Genomic DNA, 15,790 nt, shown 5'->3' on the forward strand with positions numbered 1-15,790 from the left:
ATTATTCTTATCTATGGATATGTTTCATCCCCTACCCCACTGTAGTAGACTATAAGTTTCCTGTGATCAGGGGCTGTTCTTTTTTTTTTTTAATATATCTCTAGCACCAGGTGCAGTGGTTCATACACAGTAGGTGCTTTAAAGCATTTGTTGCATTACATTGTTCTTTAGAATCCCCCTTCTCATGCCACTTCTATACCTTTCCTTTTTTTAAGTGACTCTTTCCTTTCTAATCTCTGGCAGTTACCTCATGGTCTTTCTACTTATGAAAAATTGCTCTCTTGAGAAATAATTTGAAACTCATTCATACTGAGGTCTAAATAACTGATGAGGTTTAATATGACATCCCTCTTAGAGTTATTTGCATTTTAGCAGGACTCAAAGGCATTAGTTAAAGAAATAAGGTACAATTTTCAGTATTAGCTTCAGCATAAGGTAGAAGAGGGCATAGTTTGAAATAAGGCAGGGGAAGAGTGGTTTCTGGTCCTTGGAAATCTCTCCCCCTAGGTAATAGGTTATTTTGCCTACTTCAATAATGGGCCTCATCACTAGGACTCCTCTGTTCCTCTCTAGCTCCTGGGAGACAAACTTGTCTCCTCTTCCCTAGAATAAATAGCTTGCCGGGTCTTTCACAGATGGATCTCTCCTGCTGCATCCTGAGATGCACTGCTAGACTCATCCAGTACTCAGGATGGGGAAGGCATGACTCTGGAGGTAAAACTAGGCTGCCTGTGATTGGGTAGGAGGGGAAGGAAGGAGGCAACAAGGCAGAAAGAGAGGAGAAGCTGTTGCTTCTGATGCCTTAAGCACCAACAAGTCATGGTCATTTCACCAGTTTCTAAACCACCAAAAAGCAAACAAGAAATTCCATCAAGTAGTAATAGAGCTAATGAAAACTTCCAAGATGACATGCCTGTGAAATCAGCTTTTATTCTGATGTCTCAGGTAAGAGGTAGACTCTTAGCAATTCTTTGGGGCTATTGTTGCTTCCAAGGGAAAGTCATAGTTCTGTGTGGACCTGGATCTGTTGTATCCCAGCCCTTTGGTCTTTCTCATTCTCACTCCTTCTAATACTGTGATTCACTAGTTGAATCCAATTCTACTGCATTAAACTCAATTCAATTTCAAATCAATTCATGAAATACTGAGTGCCTACTGTGTTGGGTTCTATAAAGACAGAGAATTATGAAGAATGGCTCCTGTCTTTAAGGAGCCTATTGTGTAGCTGGGGTGACAAGACCAACACACAGGGAACAATCAGAGAAGAATACATCACAATAAAACATAGTAAGTTACATTTACTGTAAGATTTACAATTTAACACACATATATTCATTGCAAGGCAATGGGGCACAGTGGATCGCATGGTGGGCTGGGAGCCAGGAAGACGTGAGTTCAGATTTCATCTCTGATTTTACCAGCTGTGTGACCAGAGGAAAGTTATTAATTCTCAGTGTCCAAATTTTCTAAAAGACAGAGAGAGAGAGAGAGAGAGAGAGAGAGAGAGAGAGAGAGAGAGAGAGAGCGAGCAAAGGTTAGATTGGAGGACCTCTAAGATTCCTTCCAGTTCTAAATTTACAAGCCTAGGATAAATATCTACTATGAGCAGCACATCATGCTAGACTCTAAGGAGATATAAAATTTAGTTAAGATATGGTCCCTGAATTCATGGAGTTTTCAGTATAAGAAGAGGGAGAAAATGCAAGCCTAAGAGGGAAAAGAGTACGCATTTATTAAATAGCTACTATGTACCAGGCATTGTGCTAAGTGCTATACAAACATTATCTCATTTGATTCTCATGCCTCACCCTGTAAAGGTAGCTACTATTATGATCCTCATTTTATAGATGAAGAAACTGAGGCAGATAGAGGTTAAGTAACTTGCCTAGGATCACACAGTTAGTAATTGTCTGAGGTCAGATTTGAACTCAGATCTTCCTGACTCCAGGTCCGTCTCTCTATCCTTTGTGCCATCTAGCTAAGTCTCTGAATAACATTGATTCTTGTTTGGAATGGAGATCCAGAATTCTCTTCATGTAAGTGAATTCAATGTAGAGATGGCATCTTCTCCCCCATGGTACTTACACCAGCTTTCTCCTGGAGGCAGAAAGAACTTTCAGAGGGGGTAAGGTTTTTTAGTGCATCAATCTAATGTGAGCAACAAGGATGAGAAACACTAACCTGGGTGGGAATTTTTTGTCCCTATTCTACCCTAACAATATCTGGGCTGCAAAGTCAGCAGCTCTAAAAGTTAGCTAGGGACATATAATTATCTCCATTTGTTTAGATAAGAATTTGAGCCTCAGAGAGATTAGGACTTGCCTAAAGTTACATAATTCATAAGAGTCAGAATTGGGGCTCAAATCCAGGTTCTTTGACTCCAGATCCAATGAGAAGAATGCCACTACATCAGATCGTAAACAAAGACTTGATTGAATATGAATGCGGAAACCAGTATGCGCTAATGGTCATGTGGTCCAATAGGAAGATGAGTGGCTTTAGCATCAGGGAACATGGGTTCAAATTCTGCCCCCATTTCCTGTATGACCTTGAAATTAATTTTCCTCTTCTGAAAATGTTGGTGTGAGGGAAGAACAACTAGATGATCCACAAGGTCCTTTTCCAACTTTAAATCCTTGATCCTATCATCAGAGACTTCCTTGAAGAAATGGGCCTTGAAAGATGGAGGTAGAGATGTGGAGGGAAGAGTAGTGTGGAGGGTGGGAGTGTGTGTGTGTCCATTTTTTGCAGGTACTTGGACTGCTATTACTACATTTACTTATCTGTGTCCATACTATTCCCCAACTCCCTCCTTTTCCTCAGCTCCAGAAGAATGTGAGCTCCTTGAGGGCAGAAACTGTCTTTGTTTCTGTATCTCCAGTAAAGAGCAACAGTGTCTAGCACATAATAACTATTTAATAAATGCTTGAGTTTTATTTTATGAATAAGATAACCAAAACCCAAAGGGAGGTTAAGCCCAAGGTCACACAGGTAATTTGTAGCAAGCCCAGGACTATAACTTAGGTATCCTGACTCCTCATCTATGTAAAATGCTTCCCTCTCATGCTTTTCCATTGTTACTTCTTTGAACCCTCAGTGGGGCTATCTGTTTTGAGCGGATAGTTCCAGGTACAGACTCTAAGGCTCTCCTGAAGTGTCCCTGACCCTTCTCCTTGTTATGGCCTCTGAGGCCTGGGCAATGGTGTGTGGAAGATACTAAAAAGACATGGGAGATGAGCCTCCTGGGTAGCTTACCTGGCACTCTCAGTATATTCTTTCCCAGGATAAAATGTTCCTGGGCTGTGTTGTCTGGGGCTCCCTCATATCAGACATAATCCAGCTGTCACTCTCCCAAGCTTCCTTATCTCATTTTGCTGAATTTCATTGCCTTTCTGGAGAATCCCTGGGGATTTGGCCTTATTCCCAGCCAGACTGGAAAAATTTTCTGAGCCATTACTCTGGGATCACTGGGATTTGCCTTTATTGTCCAGTTTCCCTCAGTGAACATCTCAGCTCACCCACTGATAAGATATGATTCAATTCAACTCATCACCTTTCCTAAGAGCACCTACCATGTGCATAGTTCTGTATTAGGACTAGAGAAGATACAAAATTAAAATAAGACATATATCCTGGTCTCCTGTAGTTTACAGCCTAGTAGGATGATAAGGCAAATACAGTTAACCATTATACAAATAATACATGGTAATCAAGCAGGCAGGCATTTATTAAACCCCTGCTATGGTCCTCACATAGTGCTAAACACTGGGGATACAAAGACATAAATGAAATAGTCCCTGCCCTCAGGGAACCTGCACTCCAGCAGGGGAGACAACATGTGCACCTAGAAGCACATCAAGGCCTAGCCAAGACACGCAAATCAGATACAAGGTAACTGTACAATAGAGGAACAAAGTGCTCTATGAAATCTGAGGAATCTGGGAAGGCTTTCTAGAAGAGGTGGTAGTTGTGCTGAACTTTGAAGGATGGGATAGGAATTCAACCCAAAAAGTGGGGAAAGGCCATTGTAGGCAAGGGGAAGAGTGGGAGCAAGAGAGAAACAGTAGGAAATGTAGAGATTGCCTCATTGTACAGTTTGGGAGAGAGTAATGTGAGATAAAGTTGAAAAGTTAATGGAGATCATCATTGCTTTCTTAGAAAGTAGCCAGGCTGAGCAGCAGCTGTTGGCATGAGGGTGCTTAAGAGCTAGCAGCTCCTGGTTCTGCCAGTGGGTCTTGACGTTGGAGGTGGGTCCTACCATTATAGAACACTTTCTGTGTACAGTGATCAGATAACTAACCAGATGGCTTTTTTTGCATAATTCATTTCATTCACTGCAGAGTAAGCGTGTACTAAGCAATTAAGCCATTGTCTAAATCTACATAAGAATCCAGATGGCTTTTTATTCTTCACCTTATTCCTGGATATTCTTTGCAGCCTATGGATAGGGCAAAACAAGGCCCAGAGAGGGAAACTAATTTGCCTTAGGCTACGCAGCAATATGGTACATGATTCAAAACGGGCTCTCCAGGTTTTTACATTATTTTACACCAGACAATGTTGTCTCCTTTTACTCTGAAATGAACTTTAAGCTTTCCTGGTGAAAAGTATCACAAGTATCATCGTCTTTGGAGACTTGATAGACAAGAAAACTCAGGTGGGGTTATAGGTCCCGTCTTCTTCCTCTCTCCTCTCTCTCTCTGGCTATCTAAAACTCTTAGGTAGGTTCCTCTTGAAGAAGGGGAGAAAGACCAAGACCTTTGATTGCAATACATATATCTGGATTGCCTTGGAAGAAAGTTTTAAAATAACACGACCCCGCCAAGAGCCTTCTGTTTCCCTCTTTCCTTTCCCTAACTTCTGGGGTTTTGGAAAAAGGACTTAGCACTTTATGATGGCCACACAGGAGAGGGCAAACTTTCTACAGGAGGCCTGGCCCTATGTGGCCCAAATCACTGGTTCAGCATTCTGCCATCCCTCTTCCTCACTGGAAAATAAAGAAAATCCCAGTCTTCCCAAGGATATATACTCCACTCCTCTCCACCCTAGGCAGGGAGTCTCTTTCCCTAGTGCCTTGTAATGTTTGTAGTTGTGTTCTCTTGGCCTTGGCATTAGGAATGGATAAATCATAGAGTTCAGCCTCCTGGGCATCTATGTCTCTGGGAATCAGAGATGTCTCTACTGTGCTTGTATCCCTAAGAGCCTAGCTAGACCCAGGAGTGACAGCATATTCTTAGGAATAACCAGTTGGGGTGCTTTAAGCCAATGGGGCCATCATCAACTCATAGCTCTAGGTCTTTCCTTTTTTAGGAATCTTATAGGGCAAAGTAGCTTGGAATATGGGGCAGGTGGATAGAGCCTTGGACATGGAGTCAGGAAGACCTCAGTTCATATCTGGCCTCAGATATTTACTAGCTCTACTTGACCTTGTCATTCATGAGCCTGTAGATTCCCTTAGCAGATTTGGATTTGGGCAAGGGGAGCTCATGGGATGCCTAAATGTCTCCTACTCCCCAGTCTTTATATGTGTGTGTGTGTGGGGGGTGCACATATGGCCCTGGTTTATCTCAGGAGAAGGGACCTTACTATTTGGTTTAATTATTTTACTTCCAAATGAGTTTAAGTGCTTTGCTCAAGGACATATAACTAGTCATCAGCAGAGCCTAGACTTGACCCCATGTCCTCTGATTCCAAATAAAGTGTGCTTTATCCTATACCATACAGTCTTTCAAATCATGGGGACCAGTTGGGGAAAAAATTATCCATTATTCTCTTGCTTTCCATCGGCAATTCAATGCCTCTAGTTCCTTTTCCAAAAGGATCTAGGGTACTCATTTCACCGAAGATCCCTGCCATACACACACACACACACACACACACACACACACAGACATTTACACACTCCTGGCACACTCATCTAGGAAAGGAGAAAAGCCTGGACCCACTTGATCCCAGTGTCTGGGTGCCCAGTAGTATCAGAGGGCCCTTAGCCTAAGGACACTTTTTTTTTTCTGCTAAGTCCCAAATTGGTTTTCTGCTGGAGTACAGTTCAAAGCTTGTGTTTTTAATAACTATAAACACACTTTGTCTTCATGCAACAACTCCAATGTTTTGACAGACAGTTGGCCTGGTGGGAATTAGCCAGTTTCTTGGGTCTGTGATACCTATCTTCCTGAAAGTAGAGGATTGATGGAAGGGTGGGTGAAAACAGGAACAAGAAGTTGTGGTGGTCAGAGTAACCTAAAGAAACTCCATTTGCCCCTTTAACCACAGCACATACACAATGGGTAGGATTAAGACTGAGAGCAATCTTTTCAGAAAGTACAAATGTTACATAAGGTTACATAGCAAAGTCTAACAAGACTTTGGGCTTGTAGCCTAGGTTTTTGGCTCTGTTGCACAGGTTCCTGAGTCAGTCCTGTAGGTCCTGAGAGGGTCTCTGCTCTCTTCTCTCTCAGGCCTTTTAAACCTGGAGAAGCTGCTCAGACAATTCCTTATCTCCAAGGACACACTCTCCGTCAGGATGCTGGATGACAGCCGGGATCCCACCCCACTCCTCAAGGAGATCCGAGATGACAAGACAGCCACCATCATCATCCATGCCAATGCCTCCATGTCCCACACCATCCTCCTGAAGGTAGGGAGCTGGAGCTGTGAAATAAGGACATAGGGTCCAAGAGGGAGGTCTTTTTTTCACTAGCATTTTCTTTCTTGGCTGCCTCCAAGTGATATTCCCGGAGTCATCCCACAACACAGATTGAATCCCCCTTATCCTGCTGCCTCCCTCCTTCCTCACTCGTATTCTAAATGCTAGCTGGATAATGATAATGATTTTTCATTTACATAATGCTTTATAGTTTACAAAATGTTTTCCAGATAGAAAGAAAGTATTATTATAGACCCATTTTACTTCTGAAACTGAGGCTAAGACATGTCCATGGTCACAAATAGCAGAGCTGGAATTTGAACTCAGATTTCCTAAAAATAAGAAGTATCAAGGAAGGCAAAAGCATGTTTCTGGCCTAAAGGATTATAATATTATGAATTTAGAGTTGGAAGGGAGATTCTTTTTACAGATGAGGAAACGGAGGCCCAAGGAGGTTAAAATGACTTGCCCAGGGTCACGGAAGCAGTAAGTGACAGAGCTAGGGTTTGAACCCAGATCTTTCCATTCCAAATCTAGTTACAGTTATAGCAGTTACAGTCTGGACATACAAATGGACAAAACCCAAGTGAATGACTATTCATAACCGTCAAATCTGTGTGAAGGGACAGTTAAGACTTTTTAGAAGTATAATCTTGACTTGGACTTTTAAGGGAGAGAGAGAGGGAGAGAGACAGAGAGACAGAGACAGAGAGACAGAGAGAGAGACAGACAGAGAGACACAGAGAGAGAGACAGAGACAGAGAGACGAGAGAGAGAGAGAGAGAGAGAGAGAGAGAGAGAGAGAGAGAGAGAGAGAGAGAGAGAAGGAGAGAGAGATGAGGGAGAGGGGAGACACAGTTTAATAGAGAAAATAATAAGGAAGAATAAAAAAAGACATAGCCTGTGTGATGGTTTATGGGCAGAAGGAAGTGAATCATCTATGGGGGACATTGGAGCAGTTTAAAGCAGGTTCCCAGAGTCACTCAGAGTCCTAGAATTGGAAGAGACCTTGGAGACCCTTTTATCTAACCCTTGCCTATTCAGGAAACAGAACTTTCCCTCCCCATCACCTTACCTGACCAGAGCCAGAGTCCACTCTGGGCACATTTATATGTTTAGTCATTTTCAGTCATTTTCAGCTGGATCCAACTCTTCATGACCCCATTTGGGGTTTTCTTGGCAAAGATACTAGAGTGATTTGCCATTTCCTTCTCCAGCTCATTTTACAGAAGAGAAACTGAGGCAAACAGGGTTAAGTGACTTGCCCAGGGTCACACAGCTAGTAAATGTCGGAGGCCAGATTTGAACTCAGGAAAATGAGTCTTCTTGTCTCTAGGTTTAGTGCTCTATCCCCTGCATCACCTAGCTGTTCACTCTAGGCATAATACAGGACAAAAAGATGAAAGTCAGACTTTTGGGACACACTGTAGAAAAGACTCCAAGTTTGCCATTCCTAATGTTGGAGCAATTCTGAATAGCATTTCCCTCCCAGAAAGCAGTTCTCTTTTGGCCCTCTGATCTGGGGGAGTCATAGGATCAATCATAAGCTCATAGATCTATTGTTGTTCAGTCGCATCTGACTCTTTGTGACCCCACTTGGGGTTTTCTTGGCAGAGATACTGGAGTGGGTTGCCATTTCCTTCTGCAGCCCATTTTACAGATGATGAAACTGAGGTAAACAGGGCTAAGGACTTGCCCAGAATCACACAGTTAGTAAGTGTCTGAGGCTAGATTTGAACTTAGAAAGATGAATCTTTCTGATTCCAAGCCCAAAGCTCTATCCTCTGCACCACCTCACTGCCCCATAGATCATAGATTTAGAGACCATCTAACAGGAAAGGAGGGGCTAGAACCCAAGGGAAGGACAATATCCAGTGATGAATGGGGTGTGTTTGGTTGTACAGTTGAGAAGAGACTTGGGAGCAAAGCAGACAGTTCCTTTTCAAGCCTTCTTGGATCACAAGCAAGGTGCTAGTGGCACTTGGTTAGGGGAAAATAGAGATAGATGCTAGAGAGGGCTGACACAGTGGTAAAGCCTTTCCAGGGCTCACTGGCCCATGCTAACACCATTTTAATTTTACATTTAAGTGCACCTTGCTACCTTTTGCCTGGGGACTTGATTCCTATTTACCTTCTGATGAGAATGAGAAGCCAGGCAGACGCTGAGATTATTGTCTCCCCTTCCTATTCTCCCCTCACCCATCCCTCGCCCACAGTTTTTTTGTCTTGAAGTTAATAAGAGATTTGAATGAGTTTTCTCCTTACTGAGGGCTATCCCTTCAGCCCGTTGCTATAGTAATTTTCCACTGCTCCAAAGCAGTGCTTTTCTAAGGCATCCACATGTGCATGTTCACACACACACACACACACACACACACACACACACACACACACACACACACACACACACACACACACACACACCCTAAATGCAGGCTTTTCTTTTGCTCCTTCCTCTCTCATCTCTAGGGCCCTCACTAGCCATGGCCGGTAAAAACCTCAAGGCTAAAGGAGATCCACAAGTGGAACCTAACTGGAGGTCGACCCTGCATGGAGTGCATAATGAGGGGTAAACCCTAGAGCAGATTCTGAGGCCTGGAACCTGTCCTTGTCTCAGTTGCTAAAGTTTAGTCCTCTCGTTCTGTCGTTCTCTGGAGGGTGGTCTCCCTATCAGGCCTAGCAGAGTTTTAATTCAGTGGCAATTGGTAGTCTGGCTATTTTCCCTGAGAAGGAGCCCTGTGTGGCTCTGTAACCTGTGTCATTCTTGAATAGTCATGATTTCTAGAGCTAGACCAATCTGATCCAACACACATCTGTTCTGTACAAGGCACTGGGCTTGACGCTGGACATACAAAGGAAAATCTGGACTTGGAGTCAGAAAAACCTAGATTCAAAATATCCTCTAAGGTATTTATTACCCTTGTGACCCTGGGAAAAGTACTTAACCTCTCAGTACCTCAGTTTCCCTAATTTCTAATATAAGGGGGAGGCAACTACTTCCTCAAAGGGCTTACATTCTTTTTGTTGTTGTTTCACTCATTGTGACCCCATTTGGTTTTTTTTTTTTTTGCAAAGATACTAGAGCAGTTTGCCATTTCCTTCCCCAGCTTATTTTACAGATGAGGAAAACTGAGGCAAACAGGGTTAGGTGACTTGCCCAAGGTCACACAGCTAGCATGTGTCTGAGGCCATATTTGAACTCAGGAATATGAGTCTTCCTGACTATAGGCCCAGCATTCTACCTACTGCCCCACACAGATGCCTCTACATTCTACTGAGGGGATACAACATATGGGGAAACATAATCTGATGTAGTCATTGTTAGGAAACCTGGGGGGTAAGTTGGGATTGAGCAGAGACAACAGGGAAGGATCCCTCCAGGCTACTGGTAGTATGTCCTTCAGTCAGACTGATTGCCTTGTAAAGGCTCCCATTAGAAGCAAGCATGTGGGACTCAGCACAGCAAGGCTTCAAGGCTCTCCTTCTTCTTCCTTTTCCACAGGGCTTCAATTGCTGATAGCCAGAATCTAGTAACATCACTGCATCAAGGTCCTTAGAGGAGGACAGTGCAGAACACAGTGACCCAAAGCTCTTTACAGATTGGAGTGGGACCTTAGAGATAATTGAGTCTCCCCCCTCATTTTACAGATGAGAAAAATGAAAGCCTAGAGAGATGGATGGCATTGAAACAAGATCAAAAAGGTAGCAAGTAGCCTGATCTGGGATTCGAACTGAGGTCCTTTGATTCTGAATCCCAAATTCTTTCCAGTATACAATGGATCAGGGACAGATCTGTCTTAGGCAGGGAAATCTGGGGAAAGAGAGGCTGTTGGGCTCCTGGTTCCATAATGCCCATGCCCCTGTGATTGTTTGGGGCTTGGCAGCACAATTACTGCCTCTTGAATTCAAAAGGATTTGCAGAGTAATCCCTTACCTTATTGAGCAGCTGTTTCAGCTATAAAGTTCTTATTTACTCAGAATTCAAGTCTTTAAAAACTCGGGATCTCTTGTCTATTGTCTTTAGAATGGTAGATTTCAACAATAGGTTTTAACCATTTGGGCTATACCCTCCCTTCTCTAGCTAATCCTAGGCTCATGTCTTCCTTGGGTGGTAACTGGCAACATTACCTCCCATTGAAAGCTTTATCAGACAGGGGTCACAAGGCCCCAAGTCAAGGGATCATGAGTTTTAGAATTGTTTTGGCCATTAAAAGCCATCTAGTCCATTTGTAAGGGAAGAACCTTATGAATGAGGAAACTGAGGCACATAGAAGGGAAGTGGATTGTCTAAGGTCACTGCTAATTAGTGGTGGGAGCTGGCACTAGAACACAAGTGTCCTTGGTCCTGACTCTCTACTATTTAATTTTTATTTCTTGTGCTTCTGTCTTTTTTTAAAATGAATCTTTTTTCTTCCCTGTATCTTTTCCTGTTAGAGAAACACTTTTTCTCTGGAAGTATACACTGTAAGAACACTGGCTTCAGTAGTCTCTCAGTGGCCTTGGGGTGACAGATACATAGTAAGAGCCTTCCATGCAATCAGGAAGAGGCATGGGCACTGGGGAGAAAGGGACTCATTATTTATCTAATCTACTTGTCTGTTTCTATAGCACCTGTCAGCCTCATATCCAGGTACCTTGACAGGAAAGGTTGATCAGGGACAAAAAAGATCAGAAAAGAGAGAAGAGAGGAAAAAAAGTGCCCTGGAGGGCTATATTCTCCTCTCCATCCCCTTGGCCACAGGCAAGGGCTGGAGCAGAGTCAAGATTTTCCATTCTCCAAGGTATGGAAGAGGGTAGACCATTCAGAGAGAGTGGCAAGGATTTAGACATTGCAGGTACAGTCACTCTCCCGTGGATTCCCCCCCCCCTAAATCTCTCTTCTTCTTTTTTTTTTTCCAGGCAGCTGAACTGGGGATGGTATCAGCCTATTACACATACATCTTCACTAATCTGGTAAGACATTTTCACACTTCAACCCTTCTTCATTAAGAGTACTATTAATTAGTGTTGGTGGACTATGACTGTCTGACTCAGGAACTAGGTAGTAGGGGGAGTAAAAATGAAGGAGCCCAAGAAAGCCACTGAGTTCTAATACTTTGGAAAATGTAGATCTGTTGAGATCCTCAAAACCCAATGGAGCCTTAAATAACAGTTGGAAGAACTTCCTGACCAAATTATTGGAATGGGGTAACCTTGGTGGAATATGCATTCTCTGGAAGTCTAAGAGAGCTGCAGAGATGTCATGAATAATAAAATAAATGATTATTTTATTGAGCTCCTCAAATCCAATCATTCTTGAATTTTGTATTCAAATATAAATCTGAGGAGAGAATCTAATATGTCTGAGCAAATGCCACAGGTCATGGGAGGACATTTTTCCAGTTTTTCGGGGTTATGAATAGATCTTTTTAGTGTTGGTTTTCCTGGTATTGGACATTCACATTCTTTTCTGAGAAGTTTTCCCTACTCCCCCAAGTCAATAACAAGCCTTCTTCTCAGACCTCACATACCCTAGTGCTTTGTGTCTGTCTCTTTTTATGTAATAATGTTGCTTGTAGCTATCTGTGTAAGTGCCCTTTCCCCCTACTAGACAGTTAGTTCTACAAAGGCAAGGAACATGCTTTATCCAACTTTGTATTTTCTCAGCACCTAGCATGATTCTCTCCACAAAGAAGTCCTTTGACAAGTGTTTGTTGAGTGAAATAATGAACAAATTTTCAATTTTCTAGGCCAATTTCAGGGTAGAGAACTAGGATGCAACAGGTGGGAATGACTTAGAATCACAAAATCTTTGAGCTAAAAGGTAGCTTAGAGATCATCTAAAGCATAGCACGGGGTCTGCAAATTTGTGTTCTTATTATTTTGTAAACGATTTCCTTCGTAATCCTATATATTTTATTTTATACATTTAAAAACATTATTCTGAGAAGGGATCTATAGGCCTCACCAAGCTGCCAGAGGGGTCTATGACATCAAAAAGGTTAAGAACCCTTGAGCTTAGGGTCTTGAGCAAAGGAGCAGAATTACATGGTGGCTCTAGTTTTGTCATTCCTCTTCCCTGTTGCCTCAGTCCCTCCTCTCAAGGAGCTCCCAGGCTTATGGTTGGTTGAACTGAATCTAGCCCAACAGCTTCATTTTACGGGTGAGGAAGCTGAGGCCCAGTCCAAGGTCACATGGGAAGTCTATTAGAAAGCCCTAAGTAAGTCAAGGAGCAGTATTAGGATCCATAGCCAGTGTTCCACTCTGAGTCAAACAATTCGCTAATTCTACAGCTTAACACTTAGAAGAATACTTAATGCTTAAATTGCTTTGCCACAAAAAGAGTCTAAACCAGACTCTAGGAAGGACTTCCTGGTAGGTTTCTTTCCTGGAAGTCTGAGAACAGGAGAGCTTCTCCGTTATCCTGTATGATTTAGAGACAGGGACGAACCATATGATCTTTGCTTTTTTGTATTCCCAAGTGTTGGTGTACACATACAGACCATAAGCAGGCCAGCTGTGGACTTACATAGACTCCAGAGCATTGCACAGAACATCCAAGAATCTTAGAGGTAGAAGGGACTTTTGAGGTCATCTGATCCAACCTTCTACCTGAGGCAGGCATCCCTTCTACAGTAATGCCCACAGCCTATGTTCACTCACTTCTGATGCCAGGTAGCATGGTAGATTGTTGTGAACAGAGGATTTCTTTTTGTTCCACACTGCCCTGCCTGCTTACCAATGGCAGACAATGGGGACAAAAGCTCTCCTGCTTTTCTGGTGAGAACTGACTCTCAAAATCAGAGTGTTAATATGTAAACAAGGAGAGAAGAGTTAGCCTGTTCCCACAGCCACACAGACACATTCACTTAAAATAAGGCAGGATCTAGGGAGCACCTGGGCAAGTTGGCAAGAGAGTAAAGAGAGAGATTAAAGTACAATTCCATTCCACCTCCAGTGCCTATGAGAAACAGAGGAGAAGGAGCGTTACAAAGACAAAAGGCATGCCAGGGGCTGCCACACATAGCACTCTATCAAGGGCACAGTCAACATTCAGCATCCGCCTCCATGGAACCACAAGGGTGATGGCACAAGTTGGAACTTAGCCCCAACAGTTGAGTTGTAAGACATTGCAATTAGGATCACAATGAGGTGTATATTATTGTCTGGAGGTTTTTCATAAGAAGGCCCATTTGAAATCCTCACTTGCACTCATCTGACTAGGATGGATCAGATCCAGTACTGCTTGGAGGCGAGAGAAAGGATGAGTTGACCTCTGGCAGTGCCTTTCTGATTGATAGAATCAATAAGAATGAGATATTTCGAAACCTGTGTGTAAGGAGAAATGGGCAAAAATCAGCAGCACAGATGATGCTGTTCAGGTAGGAAAGGAAAGCATAGAAATAGAACAGTTACAAGACCCAGGCAGCAAGTGAAGGTTCTGGAGTCCACAGGAGTGTTCTGCTTGCTGAGACGAGACGAGACAGACGTCTGTTAGGAATAATAAAACGATTTCTGATCTCGTAGAGGAGGTTGCGCCAGCCTGCTCACCAAGGGCCTTGTCCAGCCAGTAGGAGCTTATAAATATTTATTTCTGCCGGCGTCACTGTGCTGGAGAGGATAGAAAGGGGTGGCAGATGTGATTGCTGGCTAGTTGGAGTGGGAGCCAGAGGAAAAGTCACTCAGGGATAGAGAGGGGCCACAGACAGAGGTGAACAGGACCTAAATGGGGTGGTTGGTTGCACAGAATGGAGGTGGGGAGGGCCGTTAGTAAGGGGGAATAGGGGAAAAACATCCATTTAAGGTGTGCCAGACTGCCTCACATTCTGAGCCACCTTGTTTTCAAACAGTATCTGTTCCTAGTTGCAGTGATTGCTCTGAATGTCTCAATTCCAGGACATCCTCACAGAAGCAATGTACCTTCCCAGGAACTCCTTCTGTCTCCAGGTCACCATTCTCCTCCCATGCAAAAAATGATGAACCTACAATGCCTTCTCCTTCCTATAATCCATTCCCCTTATCAGGCAAACACTCCTATGTATTGTTACTTGGTTTTCTTTTGTGTTTTTGTCACGTGTCCCCAAAGAGACCATGACCTGTGAAAGGGCAGAGAGAGACCTACAGCTTTTTATGTTTCCCACAGTGCCTAGCACAGGCCTCTTCACACAGTGGCCATTCAGTCAACACTTGTCTCTTGCTCAATGACCTGAAAGATTTTTTTCACTGCTAGGAACCTGCATACACACACAAATGCACATGCACATAAATATATATGATTCACTGTGCAAAATGAATGGCTATACACAGGGTGTCCCAAAGTCTTAGTGCTGCCTTAAGCTTTAGTAGCTATATATTATATAGTAATTTTTTATTAAATAGCTGTTAATTATTAAATAATTTCATAGTTATATTCTATATAGCAACAGCTCTCCCTGTGTATACACAAATATATGAAATATATGGAGTGACATTAAAACATAAACATGATCATATAATAATATGGTAAATATATCTCTATAATAAAGTATAAATATATGACTGTACATAAATACATACCATTCACTGTGCTAAGTGAATAGCTATACAGGTATGTAAGTGTGTGTATATATATATGTGTGTGTGTGTGTGTGTGTGTGTGTATACACACATACACTCATATTCCAGTTTGGAATAGCTTTCTCTATACGTCTGTCTTTGTCAACATAAATACATGTATGTACATATATGAGAAAGAGAGAATGAGATATAGGGAGTTATTGCCATATAGAAAAGAAACACACATATGTATGTGGAGAAAGAGAGAGAGAGAGAGAGAGAGAGAGAGAGAGAGAGAGAGAGAGAGAGAGAGAGAGAGAGAGAGAGAAGGGGAGACAAAGAGGGGAAGGAAAGAGACAGAGAGGAGACAGAGACAGAGAGATATTTAATCCATGTAGGGAGCTTTTGATGAGTTCCTCCTTATTCTGAGGCTAGCCCTCTATCCATTCTGCCAATTCTGCCTCCGGAGGGCCTCAATTTCCTTCTCTAAAAAATGAGAGGGCTGGAATAGGTGATTTGTGAAGTCCCACAATGTGTTCATACATATTATATGTCTGTATAATAAAATTGAAGAATTGGAGTGGACCTCCAAGAACATTGAGTCCCATCTCCAGCCAAAGCATGAACACC

The 15,790-nt window shown here is 42.8% G+C and overlaps 1 protein-coding gene across 6 annotated transcripts in view; it reads left to right on the forward strand.

The window, feature by feature from the left end:
• Positions 1-15,790, forward strand: part of GRIK4 (glutamate ionotropic receptor kainate type subunit 4) — a 689,615-nt gene that overhangs the window by 426,294 nt on the left and 247,531 nt on the right. For all 6 annotated transcript variants that reach the window (XM_020984853.2, XM_078146898.1, XM_020984864.2 and 3 more), the window contains 2 exons: positions 6,459-6,637; positions 11,546-11,599. In XM_020984853.2, the coding sequence (XP_020840512.1) occupies positions 6,459-6,637; positions 11,546-11,599 (233 nt within the window). The remainder of the gene's footprint in view (positions 1-6,458; positions 6,638-11,545; positions 11,600-15,790) is intronic.

This window comes from Phascolarctos cinereus, unplaced genomic scaffold (assembly GCF_003287225.1).
Source record: "Phascolarctos cinereus isolate Bilbo 61053 unplaced genomic scaffold, phaCin_HiC Scaffold_726;HRSCAF=1367, whole genome shotgun sequence".
NCBI lineage: Eukaryota > Metazoa > Chordata > Mammalia > Diprotodontia > Phascolarctidae > Phascolarctos > Phascolarctos cinereus.